At 47.1% G+C, this 24,227-nt stretch overlaps 1 protein-coding gene, 1 long non-coding RNA gene and 1 other non-coding gene across 3 annotated transcripts; 1 reads left to right on the top strand and 2 right to left on the bottom strand.

Moving 5' to 3' along the window:
- The first annotated feature begins 539 nt into the window (after positions 1–539).
- On the top strand, positions 540–6,303 carry LOC123428523. The gene is made up of 2 exons (XR_006622569.1): positions 540–1,226; positions 5,553–6,303. It is a non-coding gene; the product is annotated as an uncharacterized LOC123428523 (long non-coding RNA).
- On the bottom strand, positions 1,840–5,544 carry LOC123428519 (L-type lectin-domain containing receptor kinase IX.1-like). Its single transcript, XM_045112741.1, has 2 exons — positions 2,988–5,544; positions 1,840–2,874 (listed from the first exon to the last, which is right to left on the bottom strand). Exons 1-2 carry the CDS (start codon positions 4,469–4,471, stop codon positions 2,097–2,099), a joined length of 2,262 nt encoding a protein of 753 aa, XP_044968676.1. The 5' UTR covers positions 4,472–5,544; the 3' UTR covers positions 1,840–2,096.
- Positions 6,304–8,937: 2,634 nt separating the features above from the next.
- TRNAR-CCG lies at positions 8,938–9,010 on the bottom strand. The gene has a single exon. It is a non-coding gene; the product is annotated as a tRNA-Arg (tRNA).
- Between the last annotated feature and the right edge of the window lie 15,217 nt (positions 9,011–24,227).

The following is a 24,227-nucleotide window of genomic DNA, read 5'->3' as shown; positions in this document are numbered from 1 at the left end:
GGCGGTGGGGTGCTCGCGTCTGAACTCTGAAAGGCAGCTCGGCCACTCCACAGGTACACCATTAAGCTACAGACGGAGTAGTAGTTTTACTTCCATACCGCCAGTTTTATATATTAGCTCCAAAGCACTTCAAAGTTCAGAAAGGAGAATAAATAATGGAAGCCCTCAAATTCAACCTTTTTGTGCCGTGTATTTTCGAAAATAAATTGCAATTTTGCAGGCCATGGTAAAACATTCAACTGGCTTGCCCTGTTTGGAACCATCCAGATTATATAATTCAGTTTTTATAATCTATTTCGTCTTCAAACAGGACAGTTTATGGTGTAGATTATAAAAACTAGATGAACAGATTATTAAAAACTCATAATCTACTCTACCTCAGCTAAAATCAAATTATGAATTGCTAATAACCCATTACCCTTGTAAATTTAAAGATAATTACATTCCTACCACCGCCACCCTCCTCTTTTAAAAAAAAAACAGAGGACGGACATGTCATTATGCAATGTAAAACCTGGATTATAGTTTATATAATCTGGCCTCCGAACATGCCCACGTAGATTATTTTTATAAACCAGATTATATAATCTATCTTCATAATCCAGATTATCATGTTAAACTTCAAATGTTCCTGGCCTTTCTTATTGTTCATGTTTGCTATTATAACTGTACTGAAAGATTTGGTGGAAGATGGATTGGTTCCGTGCATCCAAAGACGATGCAGGCTGCAGTTTATATAATCAAGACTACATTAGGAGTTGTTACAATCTCGACAACGCACGTACACATCTGTACTTATCTATACGACGTACTAGGCTTTATGGTTAGGAGGTTAGGATATGCACCGTATCGCTAACATGTACTACTAACACCAATAATCCGCCATGTGGGTTAGTAATCAAATAACTCCTTTGTGTAATCCGTGGATATCGTGGTTATCTAAACACTGAAATTCCAAAGTTGAGGCTTAGTATGTGTACACAAGACATCATCAAGGCAGGGGTTCAAATCTCTTCAGAAGTTTAACAAGACATCATCAAAGCAAGGGTTCAGATCTCTTCAGAAGTTTAACAAGACATCATCAAGCCAGGAGTTCAAATCTCTTCAGAAGTTTAACAAGACATCATCAAAGCAGGGGTTCAAATCTCTTTAGAAGTTTAACAAGACATCATCAAGGCAGGTGTTCAAGGGGCAGCGTTGGGAATGCTTTGGCGTTGGCAATGCTGGTATGAGCTTCTTTCTTGGCTACTTCTTCTTCTTCTTTCGGGCGAGGTTAGGTAATGTTGGTCTGTGCCTCCCTCCGTTCCTAAATATAAGTCTTTTTAGAGATTCCATTATTGAACTACATACGGATATATATAGATATATTTTGGATTGTAGATTCACTCATTTTGCTCCGTATGTAATTCCCTGTTGGAATGTCTAAAAAGAATTATATTTAGGAATGGAGGAAGTAGAATTTTATCCACTAAATGGCTGTTGGTTGTTTGTAGCACGGCTTAGGTTTCTGAAAGTAAATCAAATAAGGGTTCAGTGCTTTGTCTCTGCTCTGCATCACCAATTATAGTGTTATTAGGTCAGAAAATCAGCAGAATTCTCATCTAGATAGTTCACCCGTATATTGAGTTTGTGTTCTTGGTTATGCCGAAACGAATAAACCTCTTTATAAACATGAGATTCACCTTTTCTTGCTTGAGTCAATACGTTGGTGGGCTAGCTATCTATCCATAATGGCGCGCTGCTCCTTGCTTTTCATTTCTTGGCAATCTCTGTTAGCCTGAAGTACAATTTGTATGGGGCTCCTTTGATGTTGTTTACAGTGTGAGGCGAACGCAATCCGGCCACAACTCATTGTGTATTACTGATCGCAACACAAACTCTGCCTCTGTTTTTCTATAAACATAGCCGGTCCCAACACCGTAAAAAGGGGAGGGTTATGATAAGCTTGGTAAGCCAACTAAAAAACCCAACCATTCTTATGGATATCAAACACATGAACAGACCGATAACCATTCCAGCTGCTAGTCCCATCCTGGCATTATTACAACAACACTCCGAGAACATATCAAACGCACCCCATAAATTTGCTACTGGCACTAATGTTTGAGTAGCGAAGAAGAGGTCTTTGAACTGTTTGTTGAAGTGCTAGCGTCGGAGGATGCGGTACCAGAGGTGTGCGGTGGCATACTGGACCACGTCGACGACGACACCCCAAAGGTGTGGGAGGACGACGATGACATCCCAACGGCATTGGCCAAGGCGAACGGCTCAAACACCGGCACCGGCATCTTGGAAGGAAGCATCGGCAGTTGGTAGGCTTGGTCGACCTTGGGCTGGAGAGTGGCCATGGCTGTCCTGATGGACGGCCGCGCGCTCGGGTTTGGATGCGCGCACCAGAGCCCGATGACCATCACCCTCTCCACCTCCGCAGCGTCGTAGTCACCGTTCAGCCGCTCGTCGATGGCCTCAAGGATGGCTCCCCGGCCGTAGAGTCCCCAGGCCCACTCGACCAGCCGGAAGACGCCGCCGTTCTTCTGCTGGTGTTGGTTGGGTGCGATTACGCTCATTGGCCTCCTGCCGCATGCCACCTCCAGTAGAACCACGCCGAAGCTGTACACGTCGGACTCGGCGCTGGCCCTGCCGGTGTTCACGCACTCAGGGTCCAAGTAGCCTGGAGTTCCAGAGATTGCGGTCATGGTCTGCATCCCGGCGGCGTGGTCAACGAGCCTCGCGAGCCCAAAGTCGCCTAGCTTGGCTCCAAAGGACTCGTCGAGCATCACGTTGCTGGGCTTGATATCCCGGTGCAACACGCACTGCTCCCACTCTTCATGGAGGTAGAGCAGTGCAGACCCAAGCTCCAACAATATCTTCATCCTGCAGTTGCACTTGCAACCATCAACATATACATACAATGCATATATATAATTCTATGATCGCACCGCCGCAGCACATACAACTTATTATCAAGATGGATGGTAAGTACGTACCTCATTGGCCATGTGAGGAAGGTGCCCTGCTTGCTGTGGAGATGGATGTCGAGGCTGCGGTTGGGCATGAGCTCGTAGACCAGCAGGAGCTCCTGATCATGGCCATGGCACCAGCCGATGAGCTGCACGAGGTTCCGATGACGCAGCCTGCTTATCACCTTGACCTCGGATTTGTACTCCTTCTTTCCTTGTATGGAAGACTGCAACCTTTTGATGGCCACGGCTAGCCCAGCCGGGTCTCTCAAATAGCCTTGGTATACGGCGCCAAAGCCGCCTTGCCCAAGCTTCTCCTCTGCGGCGAAGTTCTTCGTTGCTTCCATGAGCTCGCGGTATGGGAACCGCCTTGGCCCCGTCCCCATCTCGATCTCCGACATCGGCTCGCCTTCGCCTTCTGAGTCTGTGTAGTACTCCTCCGTCTCCATCATATTCTGATGACGACGGCGGCGCACTACAAGTGCCGCTGCAGCGGCAAAGAGGAGGACGAGGAACATTGTTGCGCCGGCAGCTGCTCCGACTATAACTCCAGAACCTAGCCCTGGTGGGGATTGTGGTGGTGATGATGGTGGTGGTGGTGGTGGTGGTGGTGGTGTTTGTTGTGGTTCCAATGAAGAGTTGAAGTACCAAGAGTTTAGAAATATATCCATCCCCGACAACGTGTTCGTGGAGAAGCCAATGGAGACCTGCTCCGGTAGTACGCTCTTGAAGTCAACCTTGGAGCTAAGGCTGGAACTCCGTTGGTCTTGGCCATCTGCATCATCGCTCCATAATGTCACAGCTAAGATGCTGGAAACATTGTCGTACTCGATTTGGGCGGTCTGGGTGTTGTTGAGGGTGAAGCTCGGCAGGGGCTGTGTACTCACCGATATGAGGGAGTTGACATTGATGCCGATGTGGTCGTAGCTGCTGGTGTCGGGGTCAGCTACTATTGTGTTGTTGAAGTTGTCGAACTTCACCGACACGAACCGGCTATCACCGGACGGCACGGCGTCTGCGCTTTGGTTAGTGAGGCCGAGGCTGTCGGGGGTGCAATTGCCAGGCAGGCTAGACGGATAGCCGGCGAGGAAAAAGGCCATGCCCCCCTTGCTGCTCTCGTCACCGGTGATATGGATCTGGAACTGGAACTGCGTGGTGAAGCTGGCCACCTCGCCGGTCATCTTGTCCCAGAGCTGCAGCGGTGCAGCGCTGTACGACACCCGGCTGGCAACACGGTACGTATTCGTGTTCATGGGGATACTTCCATACAATGTGTTGAAGGATGCGTCGCCTTCGAACTTCATGTCCTTTAGGTCTTCTGTGGTGAACCTGGAGCAGTTGAACGCCAAGGAGACGGCAGGAGTTGGAAGGTGGAAGAAGATGATGACGAGGTGGAGGAGGAGAAAACAGGTGGATGTGGTGGCGCTCGAAAAGCTGGCCATACCGGTCGGCGGTCGCTGGCTCGCTCGGTGCCTCGATCGGTGTGCAAAAACTCTTAATATACAGTGCATAAAATAGATTATTTACCGGACCACACCAGGTACTAGTTATTCGGTCTAGCTGGCCTTTCTTTGATTATTTTTGGGGTCTTCTAGCCAGTCTTTCTTTTTTGGCAAAGCTCTAGCCAAGTCTTGCTGGAAATTTGAAACCTTCCAAGTCAACTAGTCAACTACAAATCAGAGTCGGCTGAACCAGACAAATCTAGCTCTCGTCTCATGGTTCAGCTAGAAATGACCCGTCCCTAGAACTTTATGCATAGAGATTATTACGACAAAACGCCAGGAACAAGTCCTAGTAATTCTAGCTGGCCTTTGTTTGGTTGTCCTTGGGTCTTCCAGCCAGTCTTTCGTTTTTGGCAAAGCTCTAGCTTAGTCAATAAAGCTGAAACCTTCCGAGTCAACTAGTCAACTGCAACTTGTTATAACCCGCAAAAAAAAAAAATTCTTCTTGTCGGCCGAATCAACAACAACAACAACAAAATCTCTTGTGTGAAAATTTAGCCAAAAGTAACCTGTCTCCAATACTGTAACTAAATGAATTGATCTCAGTGTATTATCTCTCTCCCCTGTGTCGCACCCCAGGCGACACCGGGGCCCAGCCGCCACGGCCAAAGTCTCCTCTTCGCCGGCTTCCCCTCGCCACCGTTGATGTCGCCGGCTACTGCGCCACGATCGTGGCGCCCCTTGCCCGTCGAAGGCCGCACAGGGGAGGTTTGCTTATGGTAGAGGCACCAGGGGTGGCCTCGCTCGGCTGGGGTGACGGTGGGCTGACTGCCAACGCAGGGATGTCGGGGCGTTGGGCTCCTTCCTTGTCGGGTGACGCCGATACATGGTGGCGACGGATCTGTCTTGCTCTTGCCTATATCCGGCTTTGCCGGTCTTGTTCGTATTTAATTTTATCGACACCTCTCTCTCTAAACATGCGGTCATGATTATCGAGTTTGGCTTTCGCTTGAGGGCAAGCGAGGACTAAGCTTGGACGAGTTGATACGTTCATATTGCATCATGTTTTTTTATTGATATTTATTATGTTTTGAGTCTTTATTCCACTTTAGGATGCAACCCTAATGCTTTTTATCTTTTATTTTACAAGATTCATACAAAGAAGGAGATTGCTGGCACCTGCTATTCTGGACCGGAAAAGATCATAGAAGAGTTGGATATTCTCTAGAACTCCAAATGACCTAAATTTACGAAGAATTGTTTGGAACATATAAAAATTATTGGCAAAAGAAATACCAGAAGGGGACCCACCAGTAGGCCACAAGCTCAGGGGCGCTCGCGCCCTACCCCCAGGGTGTGCCCCTGAGCCCGTGGGCCCCCGACAGGCCTCTGATGTCCATCTTGTACTGTATTAGGCCATTTGCCCTATAAAAAAAATCAAAGGATTACTTTCGGGAGAAGCGGGACCGTCTCAAGGTGGAGCTAGGGCGGGAACATTTTTGCCCTCAGGCGGAGCGATTTCGCCGGGAAACATCCCTCCGAGAAAAGGAAATCAAGGACATCTTCATCATCAACGCTTCCTCCATTGTGGGAGGACCAATCTTCATCACCATCTTCACCAGCACCATCTCATCTCAAGCTCTTGTTCATGTCTTGTATTTAATCTTTGTCTCCAAATGTCAGATTGTTACCTGTGGGTCGCTAGTAGTGTTGATTACGTCTCGTAGTTGATGCTAGTTGGTTTAATTGGTGAAAGATTATATCTTCAGATCTTGAAGCATATTCATTACACCACTGTTCTTTTAACATGGTGATGATTTGTGAGTAGTTACTTTAATTCTTGAGGAAATGCGAGAAATCTTGTTATAAATAATCATCTAAAGTTGGTAATTCGTTTGATATTTTTATGATGTGTATGTTGCTCTTCCTTTAGTGATGTCATGTCAACATCAACAACATGACACACCACCATATTTGGGCCTAAGGGAAAGCATTAGGGATTAATAAGTAGATGATGGGTTGCGAGAGTGACCGAATCTTAAACCCTAGATTATGTGTTATTCCGTAAGGGGCTGATTTGGATCCATAGGTTTCATGCTATGAATGCATTACACTAGGCGCGTTCGCGGACCTCCCGAAGAGTGCGGCGGATGCGGCAAGATACATATCATAATGCCGGCATACAACATAATCCTACGCCATAGGTATTCCAAATACTGCTAGTGTGGGATCCAACGCCACCACTATTTTTTTAACTGTGGCGCCATATTGGTGGCATCAAGCGTCCATAACAGTAAGGCCATTTTTACCACACTATAGCTAGACTTTTCTACACTAGTGATGGCGGTGCTGGAGAGCTGAGGATCACGATGGTGGGCGGTGGATGTTGGCGGTGACAGTCATTTTGTACACTTGGCTACTAGTGCTGGGACGAAGGTCGGGACGAGATGCCATTACTTTGGGCATGGTGAACTCCAAGCGAAAGATTTGCAGCGACATCGGTCGATATCGACGATGGAGGCATCCTCACACGTCGTTCACCTTCTTGGAGGCGTCGTCATGGATCCCCTTCACCTCCATGGTCTTTTGGGGTTTCATGAGCTCTGGGTGAATACCTAAGTTCCGGCAATGGCCGAGGCGGGTGGAGACGATGCTCCTGCGACGTCCCCCTTGGGGTGTTGCCTTGGATTTCGGTCTTCTGTTCGTCTTTGGTGGCCCGTTGTTGTCCTACGGTTTCATCATCGGCTAGGAAGGTGTGTGGCCTCGGGACCAGTGTGTAATTTGGAGCGACGACTCCAAAGAGCACCTTAGTGTTGTGGAGTGTCAAATATAGTCGCATGGGTGGCAAAGACGTCGCCTCGTGCGGAGCACGGCCATGGGGCCGGCGGGAAAGTCGGAGCGGCGGCTTCGAAGAGCACTTTTGTGTTGTTTAGTGTCGGGTATCGCATGCGCGTCAGAGTCGTCGACTCGTGTGAAGTGCGGCCTCGGGGCCGGTGTGTGTGTGTTGCTGAGGTTTGTAAGCCGGAGCGGCGGCTTCGGGTTGTATATTTGGGTGGTAACTCTATTTGTTTGAGCGACAAGCTCGGTTGGTACCGAGTCTCGAGGCTCGTGTGTGTTCGTGTATCGGCTTTTAGGCAATTTTCCTTATAAACTGGTAAATTCTTTTTTTATTGCAAAGTCAGAACTTTTGCTGGTTTCTCAAAGGTTTGAGACATAGGTGGAGAGCTTAGTCGAAACCAGATCATAATCGATGTCAGAGCTGAGGATCACGATGGTGCGTGGTGGATGTTGGCGGTGACGAGTCATTTTGTACACTTGGCTACTAGTGCTCGGACGAAGGTCGGGACGAGATGCTATTACTTTGGGCATGGTCAACTCCAGGCGAAAGCTTTGCAGCGACATCAGTCGATATCGATGATGGAGGCATCCTCACACGTCGTTCACCTTCTTGGAGGCGCCGTCGTGGATGCCCTTCACCTCCCTGGTCTTTTTGGGTCTCATGGGCTCTGGGTGAATACCTAAGTTCCGGCAATGGCCGAGGCGGGCGGCGACGGTGCTCCTGCGACGTCCCCCTTGGGGTGTTGCCTTGGATTTCGGTCATCTGTTCGTCTTTGGTGGCCCGTTGTTGTCCTACTGTTTCGTCATCGGCTAGGCAGGTGTGTGGCCTCGGGGCCAGCGTGTTAGTCGGAGCAGCGACTCCGAAGAGCACCTTAGTGTTGTGGAGTGTCATGGGTGGCAAAGACGTCGGCTCGTGCGGAGCGTGGCTACCGGGCCAGCGGGAAAGTCAGAGCGGAGGCTTCGAAGAGCACTTTTGTGTTGTTTAGTGTCGGGTATCGCATGGGCGTCAGAGTCGTCGACTCGTGTGAAGTGTGGCCTCGGGGCCGGTGTGTGTGTTGCTAAGGTTTGTAAGCCGGAGAGGCGGCTTCGGGTTGTGTATTTGGGTGGTAACTTTAGTCGTTTGAGCGAAGGCTCGGTTGGTACCGAGTCCCGAGGTGGCGTGTGTTCGTTGTATCGGTTTTTAGGCAATTTTCCTTATAAACTGGTTTTTTTTTAATTGCAAAGTCAGAACTTTTGCTGATTTCTCAAAGGTTTGAGACATAGGTGGAGGGCTTAGTCGAAACCAGATCATAATCGATGTCAGTGGTGGCTAATTAAAGCATCAAGGGGTGATTTAGATCATGTAATCAACATGGTTGGATATTGTTTTTTCACCCTTTATACTTTATCAGGGCAGTAGGTAAACAAAAAAAAAAGCATACGTGGATAGTTATTGTGAGCGGTGAAAATGTTAAAAAGTAGATGGAGAAAAAAAGGAAGACATAAACGCTAGGACACAAACTGCGTGACCATGTCCACGTCAGCAAGTCTATTTGTGAACGGTACGTATTGGATAGATCAGGGAGTCAAGTGAACCAAAAAAAGGTTAAGAGGATTATGCGAACATCCCATTCAATTTAGGGGAGTAGATTAGACTTTTTTCTACATAAAAAAAACACAATAAAAATGATATACATAAAAAAACAAAAGTAAAAAAGCGACCACGCTGGGACTCGAACCCAGAATCTCCCGCTCCGGAGGCGAGCGCCTTATCCATTAGGCCACGCGGTCTTTGTGTGATTAATTATCAGACAACCTTTTATAGAACTGAGTCCACACTGCGAGAGTAGCTAAAATGCTAAGGTCTCTTTCACCCGATTAATCAATTGCCAAGACAAAATTTATCAAAAAGCGTGGAAGAAGAATAGCCTAGCAGCTACTCGTGTTAAAGATTCTAAATTGAAAGTCCCAACAAAATTACAACGCCACAATTTTTTTTATTTCAAAGGAACTTCAAATTCCTATTTTAGAAATGTCCAACTAAATTTGCATCCTGAAATCCTATAAACTAGAAAACTTCCGTTCAACCACAATTTTTTTAACATCAAAACATATTCTTCCCCGTCTTAAATTTTGTACTAAATCAACGGCATTTATTTTAAAACAAAAAATATTAATTAAAAAAAGTTATTAGAATCATTACAACAATGCATGACGAAACTAAGAGCATCTACAACCAAACTTGAAAAATCTGTCCCCTAAACATCCGCATACGCATTTGGCCATTCCCACGAACACACTCGTCATATATTGTGCCCCACTGAAAAGGATCGAGATGGACCTAGAGGGGGGGGGGGTGAATAGGTACAGTTCCAAATTTTAATAATTACTTAGCAATTTTAGGCAAAGGTGCGGAATATGAGCGTAGGCCTAATAATTGCTATGACAAGGAGTAAGCTATTTAGAGTGAAGTAAGGAAACAGGTAAACAATAATCAAATACAAGTACGTAATAAGGATTAACACAAGTAGAGAGTTAGGGTTAGGAATAACCGAAACTCCAAGAGAGACGAGGATGTATCCCGATGTTCACTTCCTTGGAGGAAAGCTACGTCACCGTTAGAGGGGAAGATGTTACCACGAAGGCACACCAACGCCACGAAGGCTCACCCTATTCTCCCTTTGAGATAACTCCACGAAGGCGTTTCTCAACCACTAGTGGTAAGCCTTGAGGTGGCTTTCAAACCTTCACAAACTTTCCGGGGGAAATCACAATGGTTTGATTCCTCTCCGAAGACTCCTACCGCCTAGGAGTCTCCAACCTCCAAGAGTAACAAGATCACGAGGATTGCTCAAAACTTGCTCAAATCACAAATCACTTTAGTGGGAAGGAGGAGAAGGAGACGATCTATCTTTTGATTGGAACAACACTCAAAGGGACTCACAAATGCTCTTGGGATCTAAGATTGAGTGTAGACAAGAGTGTGCGAGAAGAAATGTGTTCTTGTATGTGTTCTAGCTGTGTTGGGCACCCTGTCACGAAGTGGGAGGGGGGTATATATAGTGGGGAGTGTAAAACAGCCGTTGGGGACACTTTAAGTCACACAAGGTTCGGACATCCGGCAGTTCATGGATGTCTGGGCATCCACAAGGGGTCGGACGTCCGACAGGGGTCGGTCGTCCGAGGGCTATAGATATGTCTGGAATCACTTGTGAGTTGAACAGGGACCGGACGTCCGGAGAAGGCCGGAAGTCCGAGTTATTCGACTCAAACTTCTTCTGGTGCAAGATTCCGAATTTCCGAAAGGGGACGGACGTCCGGCCCTCGGACGTCCGGAGGGAGCCGGAAGTCCGATTTATATGTCTCAAGTTCTTCTGGTGCAGGCCTCCGGATTTCCGAAGCTGGTCGGACGACCGGCCATCGGACGTCCGGAGGGAGCCGGAATTCCGAGTTATATGGCTCAAGTTCTTCAGGTGCACAGCTCCGGATTTCCGAAGCTGGTCGGTCGTCCGTCCCTCAGACGTCCGGAGGAGGCCGGATGTCCGAGGCATTAGCCCTGTTTTTGAGATAGGAGCAGAGTAGAGAAGATGTGGTCTGAGCAGAAAAGTAGAGATGTAGTATGAGCAAATTCATCACAAAACCTGTGATCCCCTCTTAATAGTGCGGGATCCCTATACTCAAGAATAGCAAACTTAAAGGATAGTCTACATCATCTTTTCTCAATCCCGAGCCTTCTTGACATATAAGTCCCGATCTTCTCAGACCACCTTGGCACATAATTCTCAATCTACTAAAATACTTGCCATCCTGAGATACACTCAACAAATAGGATTAGTTTCCTATGTATGTGTTGTCATTAACACCAAAAGTCGATTAGGGGCATAACATGCACTTTCAATCTCCCCTTTTTTGGTAGTTGATGACAACATATACATAGGTTTCAAAAGATTTAACATACATTATAGCCTTGGAGAGGTTTAGTACGGAGCTCCCCCTTAGTATGTGCATGATAAAATATCGGAGCTCCCTTTTAATGTGTGTATCGAAAATATAATGGATCATCATGTAAAGATAATAGATCATCATAGAAGTAGTGGAGCAAAACATAATAGCCTATGATGATATCATAGCAATCCATAGCAATCACAACATTCATAAGTAGCCATACATGGGTTTATCCATTACATTACACAAACATGCAAATTTAGACTAAATCTCCAAAGACTAAAAACTACGATACATTACTCCCCCTTTGGCACCAAGTACCAAAAAGGGAGGCACCAACAGCATCAACCATGCTCAGAGATCATCAGCATCATCATCATCATCATCATCATCATCATCCTCATCGTCAGGCAAGCCACTGCCACCAGCCTCGTCAAGAAAATCAGCCCACTCAGGACCAGATGGGAAGCCAAAGTAAGAAGGAGGAGCAGCGGGAAGGGCCTCATCGTCACTCACATCAAGAGCGCCCGAGTCTCTCAGACGTGCCTTGAGGGCATTCTTGAAGGAGACGAGGCGAGAAACCACATCATGAGTTTGACCACACTGGAAAGAGACGCGGCCTTCATCATAGCAGAATGTGCCTTGCCAATGAATTTGGCAAAGCGACCGAGAGGAGCTGAGCTAGATGAAGGGGTTGCTGACCGGGCAGCAGTGCGGCGAGTGGATGTGGAGGATGGTGTTTTCTAGGGAGCATAGTTATCCTCCATGTGAGCGGGAATGACTCACTTGTGATGTGTGTGAGTGACAGCAACAGAGAATTCAGCAACATGATTAATAAGAGCCTAGATGAAGGGGGCATGAGGGAAGGCTCGCTTGTATTGAAAGCTAGCAAGCCGAATCTCATGCCATAGAAAGTGAGGCACATTAATTTTGCTCTTGGGGTGCTCGTACAAATGTGACATGATGTCAATACAGTAGCCACTGCAAGATCCCTTATCACCCATCTTGGGATAGATGGTGCGGATAAGACACTGAAAGATGATAAAGTAAGGAGAGCGCCAGATGGATACCTGGTTAAGATCCTTCATTCGTTCATCCGCATCAACTTTACGGAGTGGTTTGAGGAGATACCCACACGCCTCAATTGGCTTATGTGCATGGTTAGGATCATTCTTATGGATTTTGAAGCCGGAGTTGGGGAAGCCAAGTGCGACAACAAACGTATCATAAGAGGCTGTGAAGTGAACGTCAGAGGTTATCCAGCTAACAGTGTTGTTTGGACCAAAGAAGCATGTGGCATAAAACTGGTGAATAGCAGCAGCGTTAAAATCGCGACGAAAAGCAAAGGGGGCAGCAAGCCCCGATGACTCAATGAGCTCAATGGCACCCGGGTATTTCGCCGGGTGCGTGCGAATATGCTCAAGATCTATGAAGTGATGAATAGAGAGACCCTTAGGAACTATGACTGTAGTAAAGATGTCCGCCTGGACGTTTGTGCGGAAACGTGAGTCCATAGAGTCACGTACGACAGAGAATTGATCAACGTCGCGGCGAAAAGTGAAATAGGAAGACTTAGCAACCGTGGTGAAGTCACGACCTAAAGGAGCAGGAGGTTCAAGTGAGATGCGACGAGCTTCACCTTCGGGCTGTTCAGGAGGAGGTGGTGGCATATAGGAGGGCCTGCGGGTCCCGGGCTTTGGCATGGACCTCCGAACGGCGGGCTGGTCAGCACGGTCCTCGGCGGCAAGCTCATCCTCGAAGTCAGAGCCATCAGACGACGAGGGGAGCTGTTGAGACGGAGGACGCCGGGAAGTCCGTTTGAAGGGCCGACGTTGCCCTTCCGAGTCCGACCCGGTGCCAGTAGGGGCACGAGCGGATGAGCCAGCAGCGTCCTTCCGGGCGGCGTGCTTAATCTTGGGCATGATGCACACAGACCTACACGGATGGAAACCCAATGGGGAACGGTCACGGGCAAACCATATGAACGAACACGTGAACTTGGGAGAAAAGGAATCCAAACGCGAGGGGAACGGAGGAGATAGCTGCAGATCGAGAGAGGAGAGGAAGAAGAGATGGATCCCGCGGAGCAGATCGGATCCCGTGGAGGAGATCAGGCAGATCCCGGAGGTGTCGGCGCGGGCGAGCTCTCCTGGTGCTGGCGGCGGCGGCTGCTGGGGGGAAAGGAGGCGCATGGGGTCTAGGGCAAAGCCCAGCCCGCGCCCTTCTATTTATAGGGCCCCGATGTGTCGGACGTCCGACAGGCGTCGGACGTTCGGAGTGGATTTAGTCGTCGGACGACCGACACTGGCCGGACGTCCGGAATGAGGTTAGCCGCCGGACGTCCGAGACACGTCGGACGATCGAGAGAGGAGGAGGCAGAGGCTGATTCTGGAATTTGGATGATGAGATGATTGTTCATGGTTTACCACAAAGAACACGAACACAGTTGCCTACAAGAATTACATATACTACTTGTGGACAGAAGTTGATTTATGCATATTTTGTAAGATCAAAACACAGAATTATGACCCACTTCCCCTAAATGCATGCCCACATCAAGACAAGAACATAATGTGAGTGTGTGTATGTGTGCAAGATTTCAAGTTATGTTATCAAGCTCCAAGATACCAAGTTCACGCCTAAGTTGACAGAACCTTGCTACGCTAAGTGGCTTGGTGAAAATGTCAGCGAGCTGCATGTCGGTACCCACATGGGTAATATCAATGTCACCCTTTTGCACATAGTCTCTCAAGAAATGATACCTAATATCAATATGTTTTGTGCGAAGGTGATCAATGGGGTTCTCGGAGATCTTTATGGCACTTTCATTATCACAGAGAAGAGGCACGCGTCGATACGTGATACCATAATCCTTTAGGGTTTGCCTCATCCATAGCAGTTGGGTTGCACAGCTTGCGGCTGCAATATATTCGGCCTCGGCCGTGGAGAGAGAAACACAATTCTGCTTTTTCGAGGACCAACTTACCAAGGAGCGTCCAAGAAACTGACATGCACCGGAAGTGGATTTCCGTCCCACTTTGTCACCGGCCCAATCCGCATCGGAGTATCCAATAAGATCGAACTTTGCATCCTTAGGGTATCATAAGCCTAACTTTGGGGTGTGAACAAGGTATCTAAGAATATGCTTAACCGCCGTATGATGGCTTTCCCTAGGGGAAGCTTGAAATCTAGCACATATGCCTACACTTAACATGATGTCCGTTCTAGATGCGCAAAGATAAAGTAACGAACCAATCATGGAGCGGTAAGTAGATGGGTCAAAAGGAATACCGTTGGTGTCTTCATTTAGAACTACATCTGTGGCCATGGGTGTCTTCATTGGTTTAGCATTTTTCATATCAATTTTTTCAAGAATGTCCTTGAGGTACTTAGTTTGAGATAAGAAAATTCCCTCTTGAAATTGTTATATTTGAAACCCAAGAAAGAACTTCAAGTCCGTGTTGAGTGACATCTCAAAGGTCTTGGTCATGGAGGCCGCAAACTTCTTGCATAAATGGATGTTAGGAGAACCAAAAATGATGTCATCTACATAGATTTGGCATAAGATCAAATCACCATTTTCCCTCTTAGTAAAAAGAGTGGGAGCGATCACCCCCACCACAAAGCCATCATCGAGTAAGAACTTCTTAAGATGATCGTACCAAGCACGGGGTGCTTGTTTGAGGCCATACAGAGCCTTGTGAAGTTTGTATACATGGTCTTTGTGGTGAGGGTCAACAAACCTAGGTGGTTGTGATACATATACCTCTTCTTGTAGAGGACCGTTAAGAAAAGCACTTTGCACATCCATTTGATGCAAAGTAAAACCATTGAAAGCAGCATAGGCCAATAGAATGCGAATTGATTCAAGACGAGAAATAGGGGCGAAAGTCTCACCAAAGTCCAAACCTTCAACTTGGGAGTACCCCTGTGCTACTAACCTTGCCTTGTTGCGTAGGACAGTCCCATTCTCATCTTCCTTGTTCTTGAAGATCCATTTAGTTCCAATGACATTGTGTTCCTCAGTTGGTCGTTCTACCAATGACCATACTTCGTTGCGTGTAAAACTGTTTAACTCTTCTTGCATAGCAAGGGGCAGTCATTGTCACACATTGCATCCTGAACCCTGTGTGGCACGGTACTAGAGACAAACGAAAAGTGAGCACAAAAGTTTGTTAATTGTTTATGAGTCACTCTACCTTCCGACACGCCGGTGAGGATTTGATCAATATCAACACGACCGGCCACACGTGGCATGATGGAGGTCAGGGTTTCACGAGGTTCGACTTCGTTTCCATCATCAACGTCCTCAACGTATGGATCATTTACGCGCGGTGGAAGATATTCCTCTTCGCGTTGCACCTGTTGAGTTTCATCATCAAGCATATCCATACTTTGGTCTAGCTCTTGAAGATCAACTTGTTCTTGAGTGTGATCAGAGTGAGAGACATGTTCTCCCACTTGATCCTCAACAACTGGCATGATATGTGTGCTAGTATCTTGTGGAGGTACGGGCAGTGAACTGTCTTGAGGATGAGAAATACTCTCATCATCTTCATCATCATCATGGGGTCTTTGTTCCATGGGAAGAAGTGCACCTATACCCATGTTCAAGATATCCTGCGAGGAATCTTCTTCACCTGCATCACTTAGATCAACTTGCTCCCCATGGGAGCGGTTAAATTCATCAAACGTCACGTCACAAGTTTCTATAACACATCCAGTGGATTTTTTGTAGACTCTGTAGGCGTGAGAGTTTGATCCATAGCCAACAAAAATCCCTTCAGTTGTTTTGAATTGAAATTTTCCTAACCGTTCCCGTTTGTTGAGGATGAAACACTTGCATCCAAACACACGAAAGTACTTAACATTGGGCTTGTTCCGAGTTAGGAGCTCATATGGAGTCTTCTTCAATATTGATCGAAGGAAGAGCCGGTTTGATGCATGACATGCAGTGTTGACGGCATCAGCCCAAAAACTATGTGGTGACTTGTATTCGTCTAACATGGACCTTGCCATTTCCACAAGTGTCCGGTTCTTCCTCTCTGCTACACCATTTTGCTGAGGGGTGTAAGGTGCGGAGTACTGATGTTCAATTCCCTCATCACTAAGAAATTCTTCTAGGGTGTAGTTCTTGAACTCGGAGCCATTATCACTTCTTATTGCCTTGATGTCCTTGTCAAACTTCCGCTGGACTTGTTTGGCAAAATCAATGAAGGTGATCTTCGTCTCGTCCTTGGACTTGAGAAAGAACACCCATGTGTATCTTGAGTAATCATCAACAGTGACTAGGCCATACTTTTTCCCTCCAAGACTTGCCCATGAAGGAGGCCCAAACAGATCCACATGAAGGAGCTCTAACGGCCTTGAAGTGGATACAATGTTCTTGGGTGGATGTTTGGATTGATGTTGTTTCCCAGCTATGCATGCACTGCACACACGATCTTTCTTAAAAGATACATTTGTTAGTCCAAGGATGTGATTGCCGTTTAAGAGATTTTGAAGATTTCTCATGCCGACATGGGCGAGCCGGCGATGCCACAACCATCCCATGTCAACCTTGGCCATTAGACAAGTTGTATGGAAGGTGCTCTCTTTCGAGAAATCAACCGTGTAAAGGTTGCCATCCAACTCTCCAACAAAGGCCACTTCGAGAGTGTCTCTCTTAAAGACTTTCACATCCGTTAGTCCGAATAATGTGTCATAACCAACGGAAGCCAATTGACGAACTAAAAGTAAATGATATTGAAGAGATTGGACAAGCATGACATTTGCAATAGACATGTCATTAGTGATTGCCACCTTGCCCAACTCAGTTACCTGCCCTTTCGACCCTCCACCAAATACAATGCTCATGTATGGTCGAATGGCTTGCATGAAGTCATAGAGCAAGTTACTATCTCCGGTCATATGATTGGTGCATCCACTGTCGATCACCCATTTGGCTCCTCCGGAGAAAACAGCCTGTAACGAATTAAGACTTGGTTTGAGGTGCCCATTTTGTCATGGGGCCTCTCACATTAGTTACAAGAGTCTTAGGGACCCAAATAGCATAAAAACGGAATGCATTACGGGGACCAACGAATTTAGCATAAACCTCTCCTTCCTTTGATTTGCGAAGTACATAGGATGGAGGCATGAATTCAGTTGTCTTGTTGAGAGTAGGCGAACCCCTAGTGGCCGACCCACTCACAACCTTACCTTTCTCCTTGTGTCCCTCTCGTACAAATATTTCTTTAAGCGGAGTGGTACACTTGAGAGGAGATGCACTTTTCTTGGCGGTGCTTGGATTGAACCCAAGCCCTTCCTTGGCAAGGCCTCCATTGTGTTGACTTAAGATCTCATTGAGAGTCTTTTGTCCTTGTGCACATGTTATGAGACCTCTATCTAGCTGTGCCTTTAGCGAACAGTTTTCCTCAAGGATAGATGTCAGTTCACTACTAGAGTTAGTAGTGTAGGTATCAACATTAATAATAGGTGAGGAGTAAGCCTTAGCTAAAGTGTCAAGATAAGTAACCTTGAGTGCCTCAAAGCGCTTTGTAAGAATAGTGAGTTTCTCTTCGTTGTCTTTGAGAGACAAGGATAGATGCTCACAGTCCTTAGAAAGGGAAGCATGAGAGTTCACTAGTCGGTTTTTATCATTTAGTAACTCTTTGCACACAGATTCAGCCTTTTTCAAGGAGGCAAGATCGTTAGCATGTTTATCAAGGTTTTCACCAACTTTTGAGCATAATGCATCATTTTGTGCTTTCTCATACAGGACTTTCTGCTCAAGGATTTCATTTCTTTCCTTCTCCTCAGTGACGAGGGTTTCGAGTTCCTTGATGGTATTGGTGTGCTTACTCACCATTTCCATAAGTATGCGAAATATAGTGAGCTTCTTTCCTTTAAGAGAGCACATAAATTTGTTTATTTTGGCAAACATGGGATGATCTAAGTCATTATCCTCATAGTGGTCTTCCGCATCAAGATACTCATCAGGTGAGGTAGAAGATAGACTAAAAGAGTTTAACCGTGGAGTTACCTTAACCTTATCATGGGAGCTTTGGTCTTCCTCATCTCCCATGGCAGTCTTTGCCATCAAACACTTGTGGGCGTTGCCCTTGTAGTCTTTCATTGTAATGCCCCAAGTGTAGACTTTCCTTTCTTGTAACCTTCCATGTGGGGCCACCTTGTCAGAGATCTTGAGGATATCTTTCGTGCGTTGAATCCATGTGTGTTCCCTAGTGCTTATTTCCCTTGCATGCATGAATTACATATCATTCCTTGCCATACTTATGATTGCATGCCATGATCATGTTGCATTTGAGTTTAATAGGAGTAGTGTTGTGGTGTTGTGAGTGCATGTGATCTTGCTAGGATTAAGTGGTGGTTTTGCACTACCTTGTGAGCATGTGATAATGGTGTGTGTGATGCAAGAGTGAGTGCTAGTCTTTTAAGCTCTTGCTTTCAAACTCCTTTTCCCCTCCTATTTTTATTCTTGTCAAAATTCCTTTTTCTCAAAGATGTTTCTAAAATGTCTAGTGGGTAGATAAAAATTGCTTATGAAGGGGTGCAATTTTTCTGATTTGATTCTTTGATTTTGGTGGTGCAAATAAATACAAAACAGTAGGTTAATTACTGTTTTGCATTTATTTCGAACATCTCCAAATATTGCATTCCTATTTTTCCCTATTGGGCTATTATTTTTTGTGTCTAGCAGGATTTTCCTTTTAATTTTTATCCCAGTATTTTTCTTGGGTAATATTTTTTCTTCCCTGAAAGCATTCCTTCCTCTGTTGTTATATTTGGTTAAACTACCTGGGTGTCTAATGCTTTCCCTGGCCCATCAAGCCTTCTCCCATGCTGGCCCAGTTGGACTTCCCTGGCGATAGAGCCCACCGGCGAGCGCTCCTTCTTCCTCCCGACGTCACCTCCTGTACGACGCGCGCTCAACCTCCCGATCGCCCTCTTCTCGATCCAGCGGCTCGAGCTCGCCTCCCGAGGCGTTAAAAGGAGCCCGAGACCTCCTCCTCCGCCCTAGGGTTCCCTCTCCTTTCCTCCCCAGCGCCGCCAGTTTCCCTCGTGCCCTCGTTCTTCCCTGGTAAGTTCTGAGAGAAAGCAGAGAGAGAGGGTGCAGCGCCTCCTCCGTCTACCCGCCGATCCGTCGTCTCCGGCACTGGGCGCCATGTCCGGGGGCTCGGGGCGGCTCCCCGCGTCCCATTCCCGGCGCTAGGACCTCGAGGAGCGCCCCCCCCCCCCCCGTCGAGCTCGTCCCCGTCTTCGGGGCGAACCGGGCGAACTGCGCGGCTCCTCTTCTTCGCCTCCGGCGTCCTCCGCCCCGTGCGGCGCCCCCTCTTCTCCCCAAGGTGAGGCCCGCCGCCCAGTGCTTCCTCCTCCTCAGTCCGGTCCCGATCCGCGGCGAGGTCGTCGTCTTCTCTGCCGGCGTTCGTCAGGGGGCTGTTGTTGGGTGTACGTGCAGAGTACGAGTGTTAGTTGTTGCTGTTAGAGGTAGGGGTGGTAACAGGGGCTTCCTCCTTCCCTCGACGGTAGCGCGTGACCAGAGGGACCCCCCCTCGTCGTCGGTAGTGCAGCGCGGCAGCGCTAGCAGGGAGGCCCGTCAGGCTCTCTGTCGCTGTGCTCCCAGGGCGGGCATGGAGTCCCGGCAGCTGCAGTCCCGGCAGTCAAGCGGGGGCCTTTTCCCCGTGCTCAGGGCGGGAATGGAGCCCCCGAGAGTCCCGCGGGCCCCGCCGTTGGTTTTCCCCGCCGGTGGTGGCCGGGAGCGGCGCCGCCAGCGTTCTCGGGTCCGGCCGCCGGCGGGATGCTTCTCGTGAGGGGCATGTTCTTCTCTTTTACCTTCTAGTATTAGTCAGACTCCGGATCGTAGCCTGATGGTAGTATCTCTCTGTCATATGCATGCGCCTGATGAGAGGTTGTGGGTTCGAATCCCCCTCGGTGCAGAGTATATTTTTTTGGTCAGATTTTTTTTCCCTGTTGATCCTGTGCAAGAGGAGAAGGGACATGTTTCCCTGTACTCCTCCCCCTTTCCGTCGAGATGGTGGTGCTAGTGCAGTGGCTAGGTGGTGCCCCCTGTACCAGGGGATGCAGGGTTCGAATCCCAGGACCCTGTTATTTGCTGTAGCTATTTTTTTCCCTTCTTTTCTTGCTGCCTTTAGTTGTTCTACCTCTTCCTTGGGCTTGGGCAGCAAGCTGGATTTAAGTTCATTTTTTTCTCCTGCTAGTGTAGTTAGTAACAGTTCCCTTTGTGTGTGAGTTGCACACTTGCAAGTGATTAGATGTGGTAATGCTAGCATTGTGAGCCTTGTGGATTGCATCTAGTGGTGTGGAGTACACTTGGTGGGAGTTGTGCATGTGATGTGTTTTCATTGTGTGTGTTGTGCCTTAAGGAGATAAGATGCACTAGCTACTCTTGTGGAGCCCATCTTTGGGAGTTTTAGGTGGTATAAGGGATCTTGTAGATTTTATTATCTTGCCTTGTTATAGTGGGGTGTGGGTGCCTCCCCCTCATCACTTGTCTTGAGGCGAGGAGTAGCACAAGATAGCTATTGTGTTAGCATGTGAGGGTGGGGTTTGTTGTGGTAGTTTGCACAATGATGGTGACATGAATACTAGGAAGATACTAGTGGTGCTTGGGAGAGTGTGCACCATCACATGCCCATGTGTGGGGGGTGTGTATACTCTCTTGTTATATAAAGATTTCTTGTGTGTGGGCTTGATGCTAGTGCTTGAGAGGAATTGTGGTGTTGGAGTTGTTGATGTGCATGACACAAACATGGGGTTCAAACCCCCATGTCACCTTGTCATTGTGCACATGAAACCCTCCTATGCATTGTCATCTTAGAAGAATACCTTATGGAATTGCATTTTTATTTTGTTGAAAGTTTGGGCTTTGTTTCCATGATATAGATGGAGCCCAAAGGCATGGATCTTGGTGTGTTAGTTGTAGGGGTTTGTGCTCAACACCATAGTGGTGTCAAACACCTCTTGGGAACTTGTGTGTGCAAACTATGCCTAGACAAAGTGGGCATGTGGCTAGAAAAATTCCAGAATTTTGAACTCTGAAAATTTCACTAAGTCTGGAACGCTGAAAACATTTTCTTCCCCTGTAGATAAGGTTGTGCAGGTAAGTATGTTGAGAACTGGACTTAGCTCAGTGCTAGTGTTTTGAACCTGGTATGTTTGTGCAGCTTCCTGTCAATTTTCAAGTCATTTGGAGTCCAGTAGCTTGTGTTTTGATTGCTGTCAAAAGGCTTCAGAACAGAAACAGAAACCCAGGTGCAGAAATTTTCACTAAGTCCCTGAGAACTGATGGTTTTGGGAAAGTTTGTGGCCTTGTATCTTCTAGAGTTTAATTCCTTTTGCTGTGATTCTTGCTGGAGATGGTAGTGTTCTTGGTTGGCAACATCCACATATATTATTTGTCATGTTTGAAGACCTGTAGCTATGTTGCATGTTGCTCTCAAACAGCTAAGATGCAGAAATTGGCAGATTGCGTAGTTTTGACATTTTGTTCAAAGTTTGTGTTTAATTGTTGTTGGGGTGTTCTACCTTGCTCCATTTCATTCATGTTGGGTTAATACATGTCTTGGCAACCTGGGAACACCAGATTTGCGCCAATTGTGTGTGTGGTGATGAATCTTTCACGTAGGGCTTCATATCGTGTTTCGTTGGTTCCCGTTGATCCGTAGCTCCGTTTGCAAAGTTCTTTATATGGTTTTGCACCGTTTTTACGAGATGCATCTGTCCATATCATTTCCATGCATGTCCAAATAGTTTAGAGCAAAGTTCTGTCCAGGAACTCGTTGTAGTTTATCTTGCTTGTGCTAGTGTTAGAAATAGTGGTGCATGCTCAACTTTCATCTCATGCATCATGTGATTGTTGCATTTTGTGGTGCTGCTGTTCATTGGCTGTCATTCTTGTGTTGGGTAGCACCGGGAGCGGAGACCGATTACGTGGAGTCAGGAGAGTACGTGCAGGACGATCCAGAACCATTCCAAGCTGAGGATATCACAGGCAAGATGACATGACCTTGATCCCATATCTAGACTTGTTATGTTAGTTTCGATTCCACGTTATTGCTTGCTGCCTACCTCTGAAAATATATTGCCTCTTCATATGCCATGAGCCTAAACACCTTACTCTTTCCTAGCAAACTTACATGGCTAGGTAGGCTTGCTGAGCTACTAATGTTAGCATTGTTAGTTGCAGGTGTTTATAACTTATGAGTTGCCATGAGCTTGATATCATTATCTTAATTTCTGTTATTTAATTAATGTATCTATATATTAGGTAAATGACGGGAGGCCTAGCCTTTTGCCGGGTGTCTTGTTCCGTTATTGCCGCCTTAGTTACCGGTTACCGGTGTTTGATTCCATAATGATCGCTCCTAACACGTTCGGGGTTGTTATGGGGACCCCCTTGATAAATCGCGTAGTGCTAAGGCTTGTCCGGCAGGACCCAACTTTGGTTTTAATCTGCTAATCACATAATAATCTGCATAGGGAATAGCTACCCCGAGGAATTTAATCAACAACCCGGGCCAGTGCTCCCCATGAGTGTTGGTCCCACCTGAGCGATGTCCGGGGCCCCACTGGTCACCCAGAGGTTTAGCCATCCCGATGTCTAGCTCATCTGTCGTGTCCTGAGACTGAGATACGCGGCTCTTATCAGGGTCGTCGACACGACGGGAGGTCCTGCTAGCCTTGTCTTGCCTTAGCGGTATATCTTGCGTATAGGAATCCCGGTGAGGCTTTGGTTTTCCCCAGAGTTGAGGTTTTCCTCTAAGGAATCCGACGAGATCACGAGATTCGTGATAGAGGATGACTTTGCGGCCTGTGTTCGTTTGTGATGGACTAGTTGGAGCACCCCTGCAGGGTTTAACCTTTCGGAAAGCCGTGCCCGCGGTTATGTGGCAACTTGGAATATTTTGTTAACATCCGGTATTAGAAAACTTAAACAAAAACTAATAAAATATGCCAACTGTGTGAGTAACCGTGACTGTCCCTTCGAAGATCTCTCTTCGATCGGGAACACGGTGGGGGTTATGAATGCCGTAGGTAGGTGTTCAGGATCACTTTCTGATCAAGTAATCACGATCGTTAGTATAGAACACTGTCACTTCTCCTTCGCGTAAGCTAGCCACTTGTTCAATCTTAGGATGCAACAACCTGAAACACTTCACCCCTTCCTTACCCAATAACATGACTAGTTCTGGCACCAAGGTCTTAGATTGCTGAGTCCCCGTGACTCACGGATTCCTCCGAAACTCCCAGCAGGTACAGGTACCCCAGAGGCAGATGATCCCGACGGCACCCAGCTGGCGTGGCAGTACGACGAGGAGACAGATCGCCTTTACGTGAACTATCCAGAGGACTGAGCCGTGGTCGTGATCGTGGGCCTGCAGCGGGTAGCATAGCATTTTCCTTGTTTTGTAGTCCGTACCAGAACTACATTGATTGTATCTGCGTTGTACTCTGTATCATTAATAAGAAGACAGTTGAACCCCAGATTGTCTACTTTATTTACTATTATGTGCTATGTTTACTTGCTTGCAAAACACTTAGATGCGCTTCTTTCCTATTCGGGGGCCTCGACCCCCAGATCGGAAAGGACCGCATCTTGGTCGTTACATTCATATAGTTGTAGTGAACAACATCACCACTTTTGTTGACTAGCCTCAAGGTGTTTTGTGTATCCTGAGCTACTCCGGTAACCCCACCAACGTCTTCTGGATCTGATTCTTCTTGTGCAACCATTGCTCTTCCATCTATTCTCTTGAGCTTGGAGTTCATAGGGTTTGGCAACTTCTTCTTTACAAAGGTCTTCGGAAACCTTGGTTTATCTTCTCTCTTCTCATAAGGGCAGTCATTGGAGAAGTGGTTGGTTTCCTCACAGTTGTAGCATTTCCTTACCTTCTTCTTTGGGAATCTTCCCTTGAATTTTCCTGCACTGAACTTCTTTACAAAAAGAGCAATGTCCTCATAAGATGGGCTTTCATCAGAGTCAACATCATCACCATCTTCGCAGTCATCATCACCCTCTTCTTCTTCACTTTCTTCTTCA

The sequence above is a fragment of the Hordeum vulgare genome, chromosome 2H (assembly GCF_904849725.1).
Source record: "Hordeum vulgare subsp. vulgare chromosome 2H, MorexV3_pseudomolecules_assembly, whole genome shotgun sequence".
Taxonomy (NCBI): Eukaryota; Viridiplantae; Streptophyta; class Magnoliopsida; order Poales; family Poaceae; genus Hordeum; species Hordeum vulgare.
The sequence above is the reverse complement of the archived record's forward strand: the minus strand, read 5'-3'. Positions and strand labels throughout refer to the sequence as shown.

Coding starts and splice junctions, on each gene's coding strand:
- LOC123428519 (XM_045112741.1), bottom strand. CDS start 4,471: ATGCACTGTATATTAAGAGTTTTTGCACACCGATCGAGGCACCGAGCG. Junction 2,875..2,987: donor TTCCTCACATGGCCAATGAG/GTACGTACTTAC, acceptor GTGCAACTGCAG/GATGAAGATATTGTTGGAGC.